The following is a 19,367-nucleotide window of genomic DNA, read 5'->3' on the forward strand; positions in this document are numbered from 1 at the left end:
TTCTATTAGCAGCATAATTTTGAAATGGACTTAAGTGATCCAGCTATTCAGAGACCAACCAGAAGCTTAATTCTTTTCCAAATTCAATTACCAATTTAGATTTTTTTTTTTTAATTAGTCACTTGCTATTACACTAAACTCAACTGTATTTGCTTGTGTTAAATTAGTGGAAATTGTTCTGTTTTCTACATTAATGTAATTTTTATCTGACACAGTTTAGGTGTTCTGAAAAAAATGTTCTGGTTATGAGAAGTGTTCATGACTTTACTAAAGCATTCACATTGTCAGTCACGTTTGTGTCTAAATGCTTGCCCACAAAGGAAAAACGTCTTTTACTGCAATCATACAAAAATAGTCCCCTTGTTATCCTATGAAATAAGTCCTTAAATATTCGGCAGATAATGAACCTAGACCATTTAAACTGAACTACTTTTCAAGTGATTTTTGTATGTGAAAAACATTGTTTCCTGAAGGATGTTTTGAAGCAATTTTCCTTTCAAGGACATTTTTTCAGACTGCTGTACTTCTAAGAACACTTACATTTTAATGAGCAGATTCTAAGGTAACTGGAAATTCAATGCTGAATTGTTCAGCATTTTAATCTACAGTTGCTTAATAAAATATAAAGAATATATATTAGAAAGTACTTTTATTTCCCAGAACATCTACTGAAATTCTAAAAACATAAATTCTTAATTTTAAACATGTACTATGATATCAAGATATATGGTTGATAAAATAAATGATTAAAAATAGATTAAGAAATATCAAAGATAAAAGAAAAAGAGGAATGTCCACACAACAGGATGACATGACGTTTTCATCTTTAGCAGAAAAATTACACATGCCAAGATTTTTGGTGAAACGTGCTGTGTGATGAAAATTATGAAGAAGTGACACTGAGAGAGTTCCTGGAGAGTTTATTCAAGATGGTGTTAAGACGGCTGATGATCTCTGAAATTGAACTACGTGTTGTCAGATAGTATGACTGTGTGACTACATCTCACACAAGCTGTTTACTCTTACTGCATTTTACATGGGCCTCATTTACAAGGCAACGAGAACCATTGCTTTCTACTGTGATCAGAGGCTACATGTTCAAACTGTTATTCATGAAAATAATTTCACAGTTATTTCACAGAATTTGTTAAAGAAGTTTGCTATGGGCAATTTCCCACTTCCACAAATTGTACTCGTGCCTCACCTCTAACATTGACTTTCTTAGAGGTTTATTTTCCTTCTTTTGAGTGGTGAAAATTATTTTCATCCCATGACCATCTTATACCATCAGAAAATATATTTCAGGTAAGAAAAACTATTTCAAAACTACTATCAAAGTGTGTTCTTTTGATACCATTTTACTTCGTACTACTGCTGTCAATCTTAAGTCAGTGTAATTAAAAGCAATTATACATTGATGTGATGGATGTGTCAGATCTTTAGATTTCACTGCATGCAAGATGTGAGAAGGTGTGTTAATTGAAGCAATGCCAACCAAGGCTGTAGTATACATACCAAGTGATTTCACATGCAGGAAAGGAGTAGTTATGGAAATGAAACAAATAAAAAAAGGCAAAATATTGCAAAACAAAATATTTTATTAGATGTAAAACAAACTATATGCAATATATATTAGCTATATTACATCTTTATAAACATGAGTGAGTACTCTCTCCAAAACATATTAAGGCAGTGGTATCAATCTCATTATCCCAAGATACAACATTTAAAAAATATATACCTAAGTGATTTCCCTTAAACATGCACCAGACATCAGTAATCTTTACAGGAATTTCAGCTTGGGTTCAAACATAATTTCTGCTCCATTTGAGAGTTTGCAACAGAGAGAATCTCTTACTTCAAGCTCTAGCACTCTGAATTCTAACAGCTCATTCTGGTCTTTTGCATCTTGCATCTCGTTCTTCAGCTGCTGCTCTTCTTGTTCCATTCTGTAAATCTATGAGAAAAACACAACATCTAACATTCTGTAAATACCAGAAAGGGAATTATACTGAGTTATGGGTCAGAGTTTCAGGCAAAACTGTTACTTGAGTTTCTCATTAGATGTTGGACCTTGCCTTGGGCATAAAGAAGAAACATCACATCTGGAAGTATTTGTAAGAACTGGCAGAACAGTAATTTGGAAAACAGTATGAAAAATCTAAACAAGTGAGGAAATACAAGCTTACTTTTAAAATCAGGTTAATAAAACTGATTAACTTTGGACAGACTGTTCTAATTATCTTTGTAAAAACAATATATAATGGAGAATAATGGAGGGTTTTTTAATGATTAATTTTTAATTTTCCAGATTTCTGCTTTGGGACACTAACAGTGATAAAATAGAAATTCAAAATTGGCCCTCATCATGTCAATTAATACCTTTGGTCTACTGGCTGGCTTAACTGGGTGGTCTTTTTAGTTATGTGAAACTGGACAGAAGAGGAGTTCCTGAATATGATATAGCAGACAGTGATGTTGCAGTTACTTAGAATAGCCATATAAGTGTCTGGACAAATCAAGTCCAGCTGTAGTTGCTTTCATTCATGCACTTCATCTTGTTCCTATTCTATTAATATTGTTCTACATTTACTAAGAACAAAAATAATTGTTATATTCTAAGTATCAGCTAACTTTTCTACCTACATTAGTAAAGACCAGTGAGAATGTTTAGCTTTGAATATTTCAGACAACAAAAGGTATAATAGTCTACAGTCAATTAATATTATTTAATGTGAAAAAACTGCTGAAGTGAGCAGATAATTTTAGAATTTTTGTTTGAATGGTCCTGGCAATAAGAATCTTTGTGTAACTGGTAAAATTCAAGCATTTCATATTACCACGGTTATGTTTTGGCAGAAACTTGAACGATCAGACACACTGGTTTTACAATGTGTAGTACCACAGTAAAGTGCAGTTTCCATTCCCAAAGCATACATAAGTATTAGCACTTTAATTGGAGAAAATCAGAATTTCTGTTTCTGGAGAAAAATAAAGAATGCAATTTTTATGTTGATGTCCCCATATTACATACATTCATTTCCTTTTGCCATTCATTTTATGATAAAGCACAGATATTGCAAAAGAAATTGCCAGACTCTGAATATATACCTTCTCTAGTAACTCCTGATTTGTTCTGATTAGCAACTGCTTCTCTTCTACCCATTTTGAATCCTATGAGGAAGAAGAAAATTTAAAAGATCACATATATGTTGTTGAATAAGACAAATAAGTACAATTAGAAAATTCCAGACCATTGCACACTCATGTAAGGAAATGAACAAAGAACAAAGCAATCATAAGCATTCCAAAGATAAATAGAAACTAGATCTATAGAAAAAATAAACGTTCCTTTTCATTTCCTGAAGCTTAGTCTTCCATTTCCTAATTTGTTCCATCCATTTACTTTAAAAGGTTTACATATAGTAACTGTGAGTAAACACATATATATGATATTCTGTCATTTTTAAAATATTTATTTATTCAACTTAGCTTAATTCAAAACTATTTCTTTTCCACTGCAAAAAGATGAGAACTTTCTTGCAAAATCATCTGATTTTGAGTTTTATAACATAAATCCAACTGGAGAAAAAGATAAAAAATTATTACACAAAACAAATGAAATTTAGTTTCAGAGACATACAGTCAGTTGCTCTCTGCTAGAAGTGTGAGAATCAGGCTAATACACAGTGTTTGTGACAGGAAATTTAAGACAATGGAGGAAGGGTGATAATATCAGATTCTCTAATTGAAAACTGTGTTTCTATTTGATCATTTGCTCCAAAGCTGATCTTTGCTTTTAGGTTTTTCTGTGGCTTTAACAGACCTCATCAAATATCCCAGATTACAGAAACAAAGTTAGATGTTCAGACTTCATGGATTCTGCCATCCAAATTCATTCTAGTCACTATAGACAAAAGTATTTGCACAACCTAGTTCATTGTGCTTTATGATAGTATTTTCCAGGTAAAAAAGACAACTTGTTTAAAATCTAAGTGATTTTCTAAAGTACTAGGGCTGATACTTTTTGTCAGCAAGGTTTTTGCATGTTGATACTGCAGTAGAAAATAATGAAATCGGGCTATCCAAGCCCTATAAATAGCCTTGAAAGGTCAGCTATAAGAAAAATCAATATTTAACCCGCTCTCTTTTTTTAAATTTAAAGTTTGATTTTCTGCTTACAGTGATCAAGTTTCATACTCTACAGCCTTTATTCCTTTTCCCAATTGTAAAAAAGTATGGGCCAGCGCATTTTAACTACCATGCAACAATTTCTTTTGTTATGGAGTTAAAGGCAACATACCAAGAATACAGTACTAAGATGAGTACTGAAAAACATTGAATTTGTCCAGAATTTTTGAAATTAAAAAACTAATCCGTCAAGATTCAAATTACTTTTTAACGACAAGATTTCAATTTTTTGTTCTGAATTTGATATCAAGAGAGCTGATAAAGTCTTCACAGCTTCTGTTTCCTACAGTTTAGCAGACTAAATTATCCTGGGATAACTCACTAGAATCTTTTAATTCATTGCTTCCTTTATGAAAATATGTTATGGAATGGTTCTCCAAGTGAACATTTCACAAGTCTTATCAAGTAGTCAGCATTATTATGACCTCCTAGATGACAAAGTAATTTTAAAAAATGACATAGGGCACAAAGATGTCAGTTTATTATCACAATCATTTATTTTGTTGAATATAGGGACTAACAAGTTAGGAAAACTAAGTAGATTCTTCAGCTCTCAGGAAGACACTATGACAACTTCTGTGAAAATCTAATGCTCAGTGTACAAACTAGCCCCATAGGGATACTATTGTATTGCTCCTTATCACACCCCTGTTGGCTTTCTCAGGATTACTAAGCGATAAAAGGTCATAAATATGATTAAGAATCCCATAATGTAATAAACTACCTAAGTTCTAATTTCTAGATATATATTTTTCATACTGCCATTCTAGAAACAGAAGTCTCAGAAGTAATTTCTTGCATGTGTATCCATTTTCACTTGTCATATTTACATACATACTGCTTGCATTTTATACTGTAATGGTCAATTATTTTGTTATTATTTTCCATTACACAGCAATATGCCTACATCACCATCATCATCAACACATGGAAATGCAGTTGATCCTCATGAGGTTTTCAGTTCCAATTATTCCTCCAAAACCTCAACAAGTCATCATTTTTATATTGATAACATATTCCTTAGTAATATTTTACTTACATAGAATTTACTAAGCAAATTGCAGTTGGTATGGAAGTGAGCATAAACAATTTTTATCAGTTTTTATCCTCAATTTAAATATGGTTCCCAAGTATTCAAATTTATACAGAAACTTACAGAAAGTTTTCTTACATAGCACTATAAACTATATAGAAAATATAAAGATATCAATAGCGTTAACCTGACATAATTTGTAGGTTGCTTTCATTTGGTACTTTAGGACTATTAGTCTTCAAATTGTGTATCTACAGATAAATAACCCAATTTTATTACCATATACTGCCAGCAATCTTAAGCTGTTATTTTAAACAATAAAGAAATGATAAAATAACATCCAATTTTCTCAGTGTGTTCTAGCACTTATGCATCTGAACATCTTTTAAATCCACCATTCACTCTCTTATCAGTCTTCCTGACTATCCTAAATATTATTAAATATGCATCAGTAGCCAGATCTTTGCAGTTATTTACAAGGTATACAGAAGCTTAATTTTACTCTGTGTGACGTTATGGCAATTTGAAAGTAGTTGTGTCCTCCGAGAAATGAAGCTCAGAAGAGTTTACACAGCAAGTGGCTTCCAGTGGCTAGATAAACTCAGCAGTTTATTGCTCCAGAATATAGGGAAGCTAAAAAAATTTTTCTCCTATGTTTTCCTGTGTTACACACCAAAATATTCTATGATACAGACTACTCATCTTGTTGGAATTTATACCAAAGACAAAACAGAAAAGAGAGAAAACTACACTGAATGACAGTAGGAACAGAATTTAGAATGCATGTATATGTGGATAATTCTGCATTACACTGACTGTATTATGTGTTAAAAAATGAATATTTGGTGGTCACCATAAATACCATTTTCCTTTAAATAATCCACTGCTGCAGTAGTAATTAAACTGCATCGGACACACTAACACACCAGCAAGCAACGAAGATGGCAAGGGCACCACTGCATGCAAGAGAGAAAATGATGTTGTAGAGGACATTAAGAGAGCCTTTTACCTGGCCTTTCTCAATTAGTGCTTTCTCCAGGTCCTCAATTTTTGCCTGACATCGGAGAAGATCAGTTTGCAGTTGTTCACGAGTCTGAGGAAAAAAGAAAATTGTATTATAAAGTCTATATTTAATCACATATGGAATCAAATTAACTCTCTTTTGGATCATCTAATCAGCTTTTAATGCTTCCTATTAAAACAAATGCTTTTGAGTTTATGCTCAAAAAATATTTAAAGCCATCAGTTTAAGAGTATTTTTCATTCGTAGCCTATGTCATCTCTAGTCTATACATATTCTGTGATCAAGCTCTTCTCAGAAAAAAAATAATGTTAGGTACTGAAATACTTCTTCGTAGGAAGCTGTTCATGGAAAAAGTGAAAGACAAGGAAAAAAGTGCAAGACAATTGCAGTAAGCACTGAATAAGCTCCTAAGAGTTAAACAATTTCAAGAGCTATATGAAAATGAAGCACATTGACCCAAAATAATGCATTTACACTTTCATTGCATACACCACTGCATTTTCTTTTTTCTAAACAATTCCTAAACCATCTACCCGCCATGTTCAGAGATGTCCTAAAAGGGACTGAATCATACAAGTAAATAAACAAAAGATGTACAAAAGGAAAAATCTCTGGAGATTCTCAGTAACTGAGGATCCTTGAGCTACTACAATTATTCTTCCTATCCAACTTCAGCTACTTTTTCACCTAAGTTCAAAAATTTCCATAAGGATTTTCTTCTGCATCTTTAGGTCCTTGTTGTTTACCTTAAGCCTCATCCAAAAGTAGAAGGAAATATTCATCACATCAGAACAGTGTGCCTTGCAAAATTAACCATGCAAAAAGCTACCTTCTGAAAACCTTCAACTCCCTCAAAAATGTCATTAACAAGAAGGAGCAATCATTTTGTAAAAGATAATTTTAAAAAGCTAGAACAAAAATATTCATATCATTGCTTTCCTTCCCATGAAGGCAGAGACAATATGCAATGGTCTCACAATTTTTGAGTACATCGGTGCCTCTGAAATTGAAATTTAACAGTAGCTGTAATAATGCTACCATATCCTGCTATGCAAAATTTTTTCAGCTTTTTCAAATATTTCAGAGGTAAAAGAAATTACAGTTAAAATAATTACCCTTGCTTCTCTCTCTGCATCCAGAGTTCCACCAACTTGTTCTTGAAGCAATGCATATGCTCTTTGCAAAGCTTGATATTCTCTTGTTAGCTGGCAGAATCTTAGTTCAGCTTCTTCTTTAGGTGTGCTCTTAGTGAAGAGGAAAAACAGGTGTTTTTGTGTACATAACAATAAATGCATATTATATTTCTGAATATATAAAGACACAACAAGCAACACAACTCTTCTGAGTCTCAAACTTCAAGAAAGCTTTAAGAAAAATGACATGAATAGAAATGAAAGAAAAGATGTTTTAAAAATGAATGAGAAATGCAGAGCTCAGCAGCTACATTTACCTTAAAATTGCAGGACAGTGTCAGCTGCTATATAAAGCAGTAATACATAGAAATTTCAAGAAACTGACTGAGAAACCATGATTGTTGTGTTTATCACTTTTCTTCATCAACTCCAGTGCCACAAGGTATAAATCCTACTTGTCATGCAGCCCATCACTCCATTACTCTTTGTCTCTACCATGTCAGCATAAAGCACTTTACCAGCACAAGCACACTACCACAGAAGTTTCATCTCAATAGAACTAAGATCTTTTTTTTTTTTTTTTTTTTTTTTTTTTTTTTTTTTTGCAGTGAGTAATATTAATGTCTGAATTTGCTTAGAATTTTGAAAAACTGATATCAACAATTTCAAGATCTTTTCTATAATGCTGAGGGCAAGAAAAGTTCTTTAATTTTTGCTCCTGGAAGTCAGGCTGCAAGGAAAAGAGATTAAAATATTACTAGATATTAAAGCTAGAAAAGTAGGAAGCCCATTACAAGTGAATAATGTAAGTCATAAGTTATCAAACAGGATAGAAAGATGAATGAGTATTTAATTCACGCTTTGTCCTCAGCTCTGCAATCTTTTGAAGCAGGCCAACTGCAGTGTGTGTCACAGAGCTCAGACAAAACACGACAGTGGATATTTACTCCTATAATCACTCAAGCCTTAATGAATTGCAAAAGCTTCTCTCAGTATCTTGAAAACAGAAAAAAAAATCATGGTTGTATAAATATGGACAAATTATAAAGTCAAAAGGCAAACTAAAGTCTAGTTTTGGCAAAGCAACATGCTTTGTTTCTCAGCTCAGTATCAACCAAATCTAACGGGCAGAATCTTATTTTATTACAGTGACTATGGGGTTTAAAATTGGACTTGAAACAAAACAAAACAATTCTCTGCCAAAACTTTCACACAAAAATATTTTTGTTCTTGTGGCACAACAGTTGAAAAAATGGTTGCTCTTATACTTTGTGCCAATTTTAGTAAGTTAAGAACAAATCATCTGTTACTTACATCTTCCAAATCTTCCTCTGGTGTTGCTGGTGTCCTGTCTGTTTTATCTGTGTTATATGAAGTTATAGATGATGTTTCTGAGTCTAAGGATTCTTCATCAAATCCAAAAAATGTCTCCACAACATGCCTCTGAAAAGTTAGTTTTCCTCAGTTATTAGCAAAACAGCTAGAAAACCCCAATGACCCAGTAAACAGCAGTTAAGGTCTTCTCTGACCATTCAGGAGGAAAAGCAGCCCCTGCATAAACTCTTGTTCCATTGAATTAGTTACCATTCCATCACTGTTTGCTTTGTCAGAACTCCAAATAGTAATGGGAAATCGTCAATAAAGTAATGCTTTAGTACAAACATAAATACCAATTTTCAAAGTCATAAAGATCTGATTCACAAGATTTGCAGTGGAGGACTGCAGTATCTATTCAGATGTAACCTAGAAGTAAGCTGGGAGGGATACATTGGTGCCTGCATTTATACACACACTGCACTTACAGCCTGCAGCTCTGGTCCTCTACGGTCCATCTCACCAGGTTACCATGGTCTACCAGTTCTAGCTCTCATCGTCTGTTAGCTAAACAGCTCTATAATTGTTTCACATACAGCTGATCCGACTCACACTACTGAAGTCAGTCTCAAGGCCATGTCCTAAGCAATTGCTTTCCTTGAGATAAGACTACCACATAATAATTAAAAAATATATAATTCAAACTGACTTATAAACTAACTGATTTTACAAAAAGCTCCAGAAAGGATGCTATGCACTCAAAAAAGAAGTCACATCTCCAAATCTGTCTCTCCATCCACAGATATACAGATAAACCTGATGCTATACAGGTGGCCAAAAACTTTAGAACAGTGTTCAGAAACCAATCTTATTTTTGTAAGCTACTAACCCACTAGCATTACTGTGGGGTATAGTCACAGGAAAAGGAGTGCAGCTGTTGTATTAAAACCCTATAATGGCCCCTTACTGCTCTGTTTGTCCCATAGGAAGTACTGCAATCCTAGTGCTGTGAGCCCAGCAGAACTGCCAGAGGCACTTCCCTGAGATGCTGCCTTCTAGGGAGACTCCACGTATAGCTTAAGAGTTGAATCACAATGGCTCTTGAAAAAAATATGTGCACATGTACAATACCTACTGGATTTTGGTAACTACGTGGTTTTCATTGAAGATTTATTCAAGCTTTTCTTAAGAAGCAGGGAAGCTCTCAACAAATTATGCTTTTATATTGATATGTGTATTCAATTGTTACTTCTAAATCATAACTCAGAAAAGTCAAATCAGTTGCTGAAAAATTCTGATTTGAATTCTAATTTCTTCTGATTACTGTCACATATTTGATAGAAAGTATTTTTAATGTGAATTTATATCAATTCCTTCCCATAATTTTGAAGTAAAACAATGCATTAGGCCTTTGTAACTCAAGTATTAAGGCTCCTAGTGGAGCACAGCACTAGTAAATATAAAAGTTTAGAATGTTACAGAACAAGACATAAAACTTTCAGTATGCGTATTTCAAGACACCCTCACATTTTTTATGGTAATCTGATTTCTAGGTTCCTAAAGCAGTCTCACTTCACGGTCAAATATCCAGTTTTTCAATAAATTAATCTAACATGATGAAAATTATCGGGATGAATTTCCCTGCAATTCAATCAGAGGAATTAATCAGTAACTTCTTACCTTCATGCTTATATGTCATTTCTTGGCAGCCAGAAAAATACAGGCACACCAAAGCACAGAGACAGATAAAAAAAGAAAAATATAAAACCAGAAATATGAACTCCATCACAACAGAGTGCAGGCTTTCCCCTATTGCAAACACAGTTTATTTTTTAAAGTTTAAGTAAAAAATCAGGTCTGTAGAGACCTGCTGTTTCCAAAGAAACTGAGCAATAATGCTTTATTTTCAAAAGCATAACATCATCAATCATGAAATCATAGAATTCCATTCTTTGGGTGCGAAACAAACAAACAAAAAACAACACTTTCCAGATTTCCTTGGTTATATCAATTCCAGAACAGGGCTGCGGGAGGCAAAGAAAACACCTTGAAAAGTGAAGGAAAAGAGAATTCACACCTGGTACATCTTTCTCCTAACAAGTGACACATTAACTTAAAAAAAAAAAAAAAAATCTCTATTTTCTTAGGCTTCTTCAGCGAAAAATACCTTACAGTACTCAAATATCCACAATCATTATATTACTCACTCCTCTAAACACCTTACAATCAACAGAGATTGTAAATCCCATCCCACTATGCTGCTCCTTTCCTCAGGGGCACCTGAGCTGGTTGCCAACGCTCTCTCCTATGGACACCTACGTCCCTTGGTAATTGCAAGAGATCTCAGTTAAAGCTACACTAGCAACAGTAACCTAGTGCGCTTACAGTACTCCAGAAATAACATAGATATATAATTGTAAAATGAAATATTTAAATCCTTCGTACTTTCAAAAGCTTTGCAGCTGAACAACATTATTTAGCCACAACAGGGCTACAAAGGCTATCGGATTAGCCTTGACAGATCATTCACACAAATCTTAAAGACCAACAAAGGTATGCCATGGATTTTGTTCTACCTAGCAGGAATAGCTGTTAGGAAAATACTAGAAACTTTCACGTACTGGACAGTATCTTATCAGAATATCATGAAAATTAAGGAAGCTAGATTATAAGAGTACCCTTTTAAGGAAAAACTGCAAGAGTACAGGAGTAAAAGAGAATCATGGAATCATGGAGTGGCTTAGGTTGGAAGGAAGCTTGAAGACCATCCAGTTTCAATACCCTGCCATGGGCAGGATTGCCAACCACTAGACCAGGTTGCAAAAAGTCTCATGGGGATGGGGTATCCACAGATTCTATGGGCAGCTTGTGCCAGTGCATCATCACCTTCATAGTATCCCACCTGTGCACTTAGTTCCTGGTTATTAGAAAAAAATAAATGAACCTTCTACACATTCTAATATAAGCTTATTTGACCAGAATCATGAAACTTAATTGTCATCACTTATTTCCTTTTCCACATTATCAAGGAGAGTTACAGCTCTGGAAACAGATCCAACTCCAATAGCCAAACCTGGTAATTTATTGGTGCCAATGATAATTTCACATTTAACAAATCTTAGAAAAGCAAAGCCAAAAATTTACATCAGTAATTTCTCCTTCTGAGTGGTTGGTAGGACAGATACAGTCATAATTTCTTCTACTGCTATATATAGGTTATCATCTGTAGGATATAAAAATCTCACACGGATCATAGACTGAAGTACACTTGCACTGTTCATGTCTCTATAGAAAGTAGCTCATCCTAGACTGCATTTAAAATCCTTTGAGAGAAGTAGATATTTTCAAGACAAAATTCACATGGCCTGTTTAGGTACCTGCTTCCAGAGGAGAACAATCAAAACATTACTGCTCTGTAAGGTACACTCAGAGCGAGATGTCTATATCTCACCACTGTTAGTGACTTCTGACATAGCATTTGATTTGATGAATTTTACAATTTTCAACTCAATTACTGACACAGGCTGTAAAAATTGAGACAGTACAATCCCCACAGGACATCTGGGTAATCTGTTCTAGTAAGTAAAAAGGAGCAGGAAATTTACTTAGCCTTGAGGATTTTGATTTATCTTTCTTTATTTAGCACCTAACTAGACTCTCAAACTGTTTTGATTCTCCCTTCATGAAATGTGATCTGCAAGGGAAAAAAAAAAAGAAACTCCTGACCTGAGCTAACTTTTTGCAATTCCTGCTAAACTAAAAAGCTACTCAGGCACAACTAAGACAAAGCACATTTCACAGAAGAACTTTGAGAAGATTTTAAATGCTTTAGATTTTAAAGCTTTTCAATATAGTTGCCTATGTAGATTCAAGCTATGCTGCCCCTGTATAATAACAGTGTAACAAAACAAAATTTATTTGGCTTATAACCATGATTAAAAAAAACAGGGAATGGAATGTTAAAATGCATCTACAAGTATATTATTATTTGGCAATAGCCTCAACGTACAAAGTGAAAGAAGACAGTTGGACATTAGGCAGTTTTGGACGGTGGAGAGGGAGAAGGGCTGGGTTTTTTGCTGGTGGTGGGTTTTATAGATTTTGGAGATTTATTATTTTTATTTCTGTTAAAATCTCAACTCCAGCTGTAACTCAGTATATTTCTATGGAGAATCTGAGAGTGAGGAATAACAATTTCATCTTAAACTGTACAGCAAAAGAGCAAACTAACTTACTTGATCTGATACTAAGATATAATGACAGATTAGCTGTGCCTTCACACAAAAGCAGCCATCATTACCAAAATCACACATAATATTCAATGGCACATAATAAATTTATCCTTGTGGAAGAATTCAGTTTCACACCTTTGCTTCATCCACACTTCTGTATCAGGCACCATTTTGTCAGACTGCCCCTCTGCTGTCATCAGTCACATGGCAACAAAATGTAATGGAATATTGGTAGGAAGGTCCACCCTCTACTGCCATACCACCATCTGCCTCTGACATTTCAGGCCACCATAATAAGATGGGATGCATTACTTTCAGAGCAACCCATCATATGCATAAAGTCCTATTTTAAAATTGTTCACAACAGACAAACTTCTGGGTACAGTACAACAATAGCAAAAATAGTTCAGCTTACTATAAATACATTCGGCCTCTATCAGACTTACATTGCCTAAAAGTAGAAGATATGCAAGATTTATCATCATATTCTTTCTTTATATGACAAAGACACATCACTATTAGAAGTATCACTTGAAGAATTATCACCAACACAGAGAACAGGAAGGGATAATTCTTTCAGAATACATATAACAGAACGCAGAGCTATAAAAATGCACCACCTGGAGGTCATCAGAAGTACATGATGCTGAACACTGACAACTAGTGTAATACTCATTTACAAAAGCATGCATCTTATACTGTCATATACCTGATAATAACCTCTCCACTCTTCACTTCCATTTTCTCCCTCCTATCCCATTCTCCTTCCCTCACATGCTCCAGGCTGTTAATGTTCAGCTTTGCAAAAATAAAACAGTATTCAGCAAAACCAATTACTTTAAAACACATTAAAATAAGCACTGAAGGCACAGTCCAAAACAAAATTTTCAATTTCTGAATGCTATTTTTTTCTCTTTGCACTCTAGATCAAAGAAGTTACTAGAGAAAAATAGTTTTTTTTTTTTCTATTTTTATCTACAGAAATATCATTTCATCCCCAGCATGAGCTAAAGTTTTCAGTTGTGATTAAGCAATAACTATCTGCAAGTACTTTAAAGGGGTGTATTTTCTGTAAAATTACACTTCAAATCATTATATCATGTAGGCCTCAAGCCACTTGAACATGTAGGTCACAGTGGCTAAAAATGTGATTTTTTATGCATCAAAAACAAGCTTAAACACAGTTCAAATCTTAGAGCTCCTACATTATCCTTAGGAAATAGTTAATAAATAACTACAAGAGAAAACAGGAGAGTTATATGAAATCTTACCATTAATTTAAATAGAGCTCTAATTTCAGGTAGTATTTGAAATATCTGCTATTCACAACAACCAGAATGCGCAGAAAATGAAGGTTTGCTCACCTTTTGAGGCTTCAGAATTTTCTTCTTCTGTTTTTTAGATCGCAATAGTCGTTCCCTTTCCTAAAAGAAAAGATAACATTTTGGTGTAGATTTTTTCTGAAATATGGATAGATAGATAGATAGATAGATAGATATGTTTAACACAAAGAAATTTAACAAGTTTCTTGAAAGCTGAGGTAAAGCCAACACAAAGACAATGTCTTTATTCTCTCAGACTACACCATGTTGGTGTCACACCACACTGTACTGCAGTTGTATCCCTTTAGCAAATAAACATTCAGCCACACACTTTACACGCTTGATTGGAAGTTGGCAAGAAAAGGCTTTGCTAAATATTGGGCACAGATTTCTGGCAGTTCTTTTGACACCTTTACCAAAAGGCTCACTATGGAACCAGAATTATCTTTCTCATTCCAACGTTCAGTCATCCTGAAGATGCATGTTGGTAGGCAAAAATGAATCTCAGCCAGATAGAGTTATGTGTAATTTATAGGAATAAATTGGCAAAATTCTCAAATGCAAAGGCATTTTCTCATCAAGAGAAATCAGGCCTTAGCCTACATCTAGTTTTTAACATGGCCATGGAACGATATCATACTTTACTATGTTATGAAAAATACTGGGTTTACAAACATCCAAACACAAGAACGTTGCCTTGAATTTAAAAATTCAAAATGAATGTAAAAAATTCAGAGAATGTGGAAAGGGGGAAGGGAAGGTGACAGCAGGTGATCTATCTAGCTTTACATCTTTGAAACGTTTCTACTTTTAAAAGAATAATAGCAGCTGCAAGTTCATCTCTAGCAGTCACTGCTCACAGTATATTTTTCTTTTCAGAGTTATTCATTATACATTCAGTTCAGAAACTGAATGAGAAGCTCCAAGTAGAAATCAAAATAAAATAATTCATTTTGTAAGTACACTGTTTCAAAAAAGAAGTTTTGGAAAAAAAGAAATAATTCAGAAATTTTTTATAGCACCTTTCATACACCTGGCTTTCAAAATACAGGAAAGTAATGACTGCCAAGGTAGACTGAAGATATCTCACAGTATAGGAAAATATAATGTATCAAGTTAAAGCTGTAAACACACAGCTACATTTTAGAAGATGTAGAAAAACAATGTTCACTTCTCAGAGAGGGAGTTAAGGCACAGTCCCTGCTTTAACAACAGGTCTCCTGCATCCCAGGCTGCTGTTCAAATTATTGGAGAAATGAGATATTCTTTCTCTATTTCCTTCTCTTTCCTCTTCCACCTCCACAGAATTAAACAAACACTTCCTAAATACCCTGATTTTTTTTCTGTTTCTTATCTTGTGTAAGACTGCTCAATCTACTTTCTGTCGTAATATTACTTCAAGTAACCAGAACTATAATAACACCAATTAAAGAAAAACTATCTGCTGAATCATTTGTGTCTTTTGTAAGCATCTCAGTTTATTCTGACAGTTTTCCTTTTAAGAACTGGCCAAGAAACCATGGTTATGGGAGAACTCAAGTTGATAGGTCTTCAACAGCATCAAAGATACTCTGGAAATGACAGTGTAAATCAATTCAGACAGCCTTATTGCTGTAGACTATCTTTCTTTTATGTGTGTATCATATTGTACTCAGCTGTAATTAAGATGATGACCTCTGTGTTAATCAGGTATGTGACATGTGGGTCATTCTTTATGATTCATCTGTATTTTTCCTGAGGTGGGAACTGAACCAGAAAATACAGCTAAAAAGCACAATGGCACTGCACTCATATTGAAGGCAAAGCATCAATTAGTTCGTACTGACAAGCAAAGCAGTACACTAGCTTACAATTTCACCTATTTCTGCAGCGAAACAACATCTGTACATAGGATACGAAATAACCAAATATGAGACCATATTTTGCAATGCTTATTAATCTTATTTTCACACTAAATCTTATTTTCACACTAGTTAATATTAGTTGACCAAACTTAGGTTACAATATATTTCCTCAAATTACTGAGTCACATCCACTTCACAGTGAAATATAGGTGAGGTTCTACCTGCTTACATTGGGAATTTAATGTAATGAGATGTCTGTAGAGTTGTATTTTGAAGGTAAAGAAGCATCTCTCTGTGAATCAGCATTGGTGTCTGGATAACATCCCACTGCTCATAACACTGCAACACTGGGCAATGCACACAGATGTCTTTGGCAAGATTACAGAGAGAAATCCTTGGTCAAAATCTGAGGTAAACTGCCAAGAATAGAGTTCCAGACCAAGTAATAACACATCATGTTGTTTAAAATTGTTATCTTCTATTTTTATTTTCTATTTTGAATGTTCTGTTGTTTAATCTCTTATTTAGACAGAAAGGGCTCAAATTCGTTTCATCATTATGTAGCTTTCATAGTGCTATTTTAGATGCCATAGAACAGTCTGAGTTCCAGATGCACACGTCTCTCAGAGATGGTACATAATTTCTGCCAGCACCAGAATGGTGTGTCCCAGTGTCCAAAATAACATAAAGCACCTCTTGTGCAGTTGAAATGAGTCCCAAACAGTGCAAACATCTATGAGCATCATCTTAAGTAGTTTTCACAGTCAGAGAGTAGCAGCTGTGCAATCAAAATAAAATAAAATATGCTATCTTTGGTTAAATGAATCATACATATTTCTATTTGCTATAAAAACAGAGAGTGGGCAGTTCAATTAGGTGGAATTAAAGTCGTTCTGTATGTTCCTTTGTTTTAGGAGAAATTCTAGGTCAAATGAGTGGTTGGGTTTACAACAGGATCTATACCCAACATGTTTCAGTTATTAAGTTCTTTCCTCCAGGTTCTTCAGTTGCTGATATTCAGTTTTGTAAGTAAAGTGAATGCACCTCTTTCCACAAGCAGTCCATAATTGATGAACACATACACACTGCAAAGAAATTCATTCACTACGTGGGAAATAACAAGAACAGTTCAATGCCAAAGAATTACTTCTATGCCATTACTACAACTGGAGTTAAAATACTGCTCTCCAATCTTCAGCTTGCCTACCAATGTATATGCATACATGAGTGTACCAGACATGAGAAGTATTACCACTGTGAGATCATCAATAACATGCTGCTTTTCTTTGACTTGCAGTCGAAGAAATTCAATTTCTTGTTCATCCCGTGTGCTGCTAAGATCATTTAAAGATGTGTGCCTCTTCAGCACTGGTTGTGCAGATAATTTCTCTTTCTACAAAAGTTAAAATAAAATCTGTTATTAAACACAAAGAATATTTAAATTATCTTTCCGTAAAGATGAGAGAATTCTGGTGCATGACGTAGCAATCAAGAATTCTTCAGACCCATCAGTGCATATTCCACCAGAGCATAAGGCCTCTTTTACCAGCTAAATATATAACCAATATGCCTTAGTGTTAGTACTTCACATACAACATTTTAGAACAGAATCAAAGAACGTAGTCTGGAAAAAAAATCAGCACAAGCAGCCTCGACGTTCTATAACAGTAGAGACTTTAAGTATATGTCCCAAAGTCTGTTTTGGCCTTTAATCAGGAAAAAAAACCACCATTGTTTTCTAAAGCTGATTTTTAGTTGTACATTTACACTATCCAAATATATCTTTATCTACTCATGATCCTTTTCCTTAATGAGGGCAAACTGATACAACTCAATGACACAAAGGAATACCGCTCTGTACTTAGAATGTGAATATTCAACTGCATTGGCTGAGTTGGACAGTTATATCATCTCATTGTTTAGACTCTGAAATGCCTATCAGAAAAAAAGCCTCACAAGCATTTCCACCTCCAAGTAATTGAGTTCACCTATAACAAGACATCAGAAATTATTACTTACCAATTCTACATTTTCCCTTGATAGATTTTTAATTTTTTCTTCCATTCTCTGGATGCACTGCATCATATCATCATTTTTTTTGCTCATCCTCTTATTTTTTTCAACCAAAGGCTTTAGCTGACTTTCTGTCTCCCGAGAACGTTTCAGCTGCAAATGGCAAAGGAAGAAGCTAAGCTGTGCTTTCATATATAGTTTTAGGAAAGAATAAATGTGTGAGTTTTCTCTTGCCCTTTCCATTCATTAGAAAGTATAGTTCTTTTCTTAAGTAGCATCTGATACAGACTTCTGTACTAAGAACTACAAGAGTCCAAGCAAATAAGAAATAGCTCTGGTCCTTGGATTTTGCTTCTTACAAAAAATTTATGAAGATCTGTAAAAGTGATTTCTTGATAAACTAATCTTGGTGTTCATAAGCTTCTTGTGTGCCAATATATATAGGGTCATCATCTTTCACCAACTTAACTACCCTTTAGTAAACACTTCCTCCTCTACTTTGCAAAACCTATACCTAGCGTGTAATTAGGGCAATACAAGAGGCAGCCAGAGGGCACAGATTCAATCTCAGCATTCTGCTGACATTTCCAAGCTGTTCAGTTTTGCTCCTGTGGTCTTATTATATTAGACAACTGAATGAAACAAATTACTGCTCTTTCATGAATTTTGTGTATTCAGTATTTCACCACTTCTGTTTTGTTAGTTCTTGAGTTGTTTTCTTTAATTTTTTTTTCTCCACAGTGCTTAATCACAGGAGCTTATTGATATCACTAGTTTTATGTAGTATTGTCTCAAAATATGACAAAATTCCAAACTATGTTTTGAAACCTCAAAGTCAAGCATCAAGAAGAGCTTTTGACTGAGTCATACATGCCTTCCATTTAGAGGGACACTGCAGTAAAGATGTTGCAGTACTTTAGCATTCTTCAGGGATGTTTTGACTGACTTATGTCCACAGAAAGGATTAGGAGGCTGAATTATCTTGTCTTTACATAATGCAACCTTGAAAGAAAGCATGATGTTTTTGTAAGTACAGAGTAGAGGAAAGCAACTGTACTGGTAAAAGAAAAAGAAAAAAAAAGAAAGCAAAAACAAAACAAAACAAAAAAAAAAAGCAAAAAAAAAAGCACACTACTCAGCATCTAGGCAAAGTAGTGAAAATTGCTAACAGTATCCAGGTTAAAAAGCTCTTACATAGCTGTTTGGGGGGGGGGGGGGTAGAGAAGGGGGAGGGAGTTGTTTGTTTTATGTTGTTCTTTTA

General features: G+C 34.3%; 2 protein-coding genes across 9 annotated transcripts in view; both read right to left on the reverse strand.

Annotated features, from left to right (window-relative positions):
• The window catches only part of JAKMIP1 (janus kinase and microtubule interacting protein 1), a 128,936-nt gene that overhangs the window by 29,137 nt on the left and 80,432 nt on the right, over positions 1 to 19,367 (reverse strand). For 7 of the 8 annotated variants that reach the window (XM_090139674.1, XM_090139673.1, XM_090139670.1 and 4 more), the window contains 8 exons: positions 18,113 to 18,259; positions 17,346 to 17,486; positions 14,292 to 14,351; positions 8,696 to 8,824; positions 7,364 to 7,492; positions 6,234 to 6,317; positions 3,112 to 3,174; positions 1,859 to 1,957 (listed from right to left, as the gene is read on the reverse strand). In XM_090139674.1, coding sequence (XP_089995800.1) covers positions 1,859 to 1,957; positions 3,112 to 3,174; positions 6,234 to 6,317; positions 7,364 to 7,492; positions 8,696 to 8,824; positions 14,292 to 14,351; positions 17,346 to 17,486; positions 18,113 to 18,259 — 852 coding nt within the window. Of the gene's footprint in view, positions 1 to 1,588; positions 1,958 to 3,111; positions 3,175 to 6,233; positions 6,318 to 7,363; positions 7,493 to 8,695; positions 8,825 to 14,291; positions 14,352 to 17,345; positions 17,487 to 18,112; positions 18,260 to 19,367 lie in introns of those variants that run through there. The other variant, XM_090139676.1, reaches the window with a different exon arrangement.
• Positions 10,114 to 12,478, reverse strand: LOC149918289 (uncharacterized). Its single transcript, XM_090139677.1, has one exon. It carries the CDS (start codon positions 10,479 to 10,481, stop codon positions 10,344 to 10,346), a length of 138 nt encoding a protein of 45 aa, XP_089995803.1. The 5' UTR covers positions 10,482 to 12,478; the 3' UTR covers positions 10,114 to 10,343.

The sequence above is a fragment of the Phasianus colchicus genome, chromosome 4 (genome assembly GCF_987193195.1).
Source record: "Phasianus colchicus chromosome 4, bPhaCol1.hap1.1, whole genome shotgun sequence".
NCBI classification, from domain to species: Eukaryota; Metazoa; Chordata; class Aves; order Galliformes; family Phasianidae; genus Phasianus; species Phasianus colchicus.

Bases quoted from the DNA above. Each gene is read 5' to 3' on its own strand.
- LOC149918289 (XM_090139677.1), bottom strand. From the start codon at position 10,481: ATGGAGTTCATATTTCTGGTTTTATATTTTTCTTTTTTTATCTGTCTC.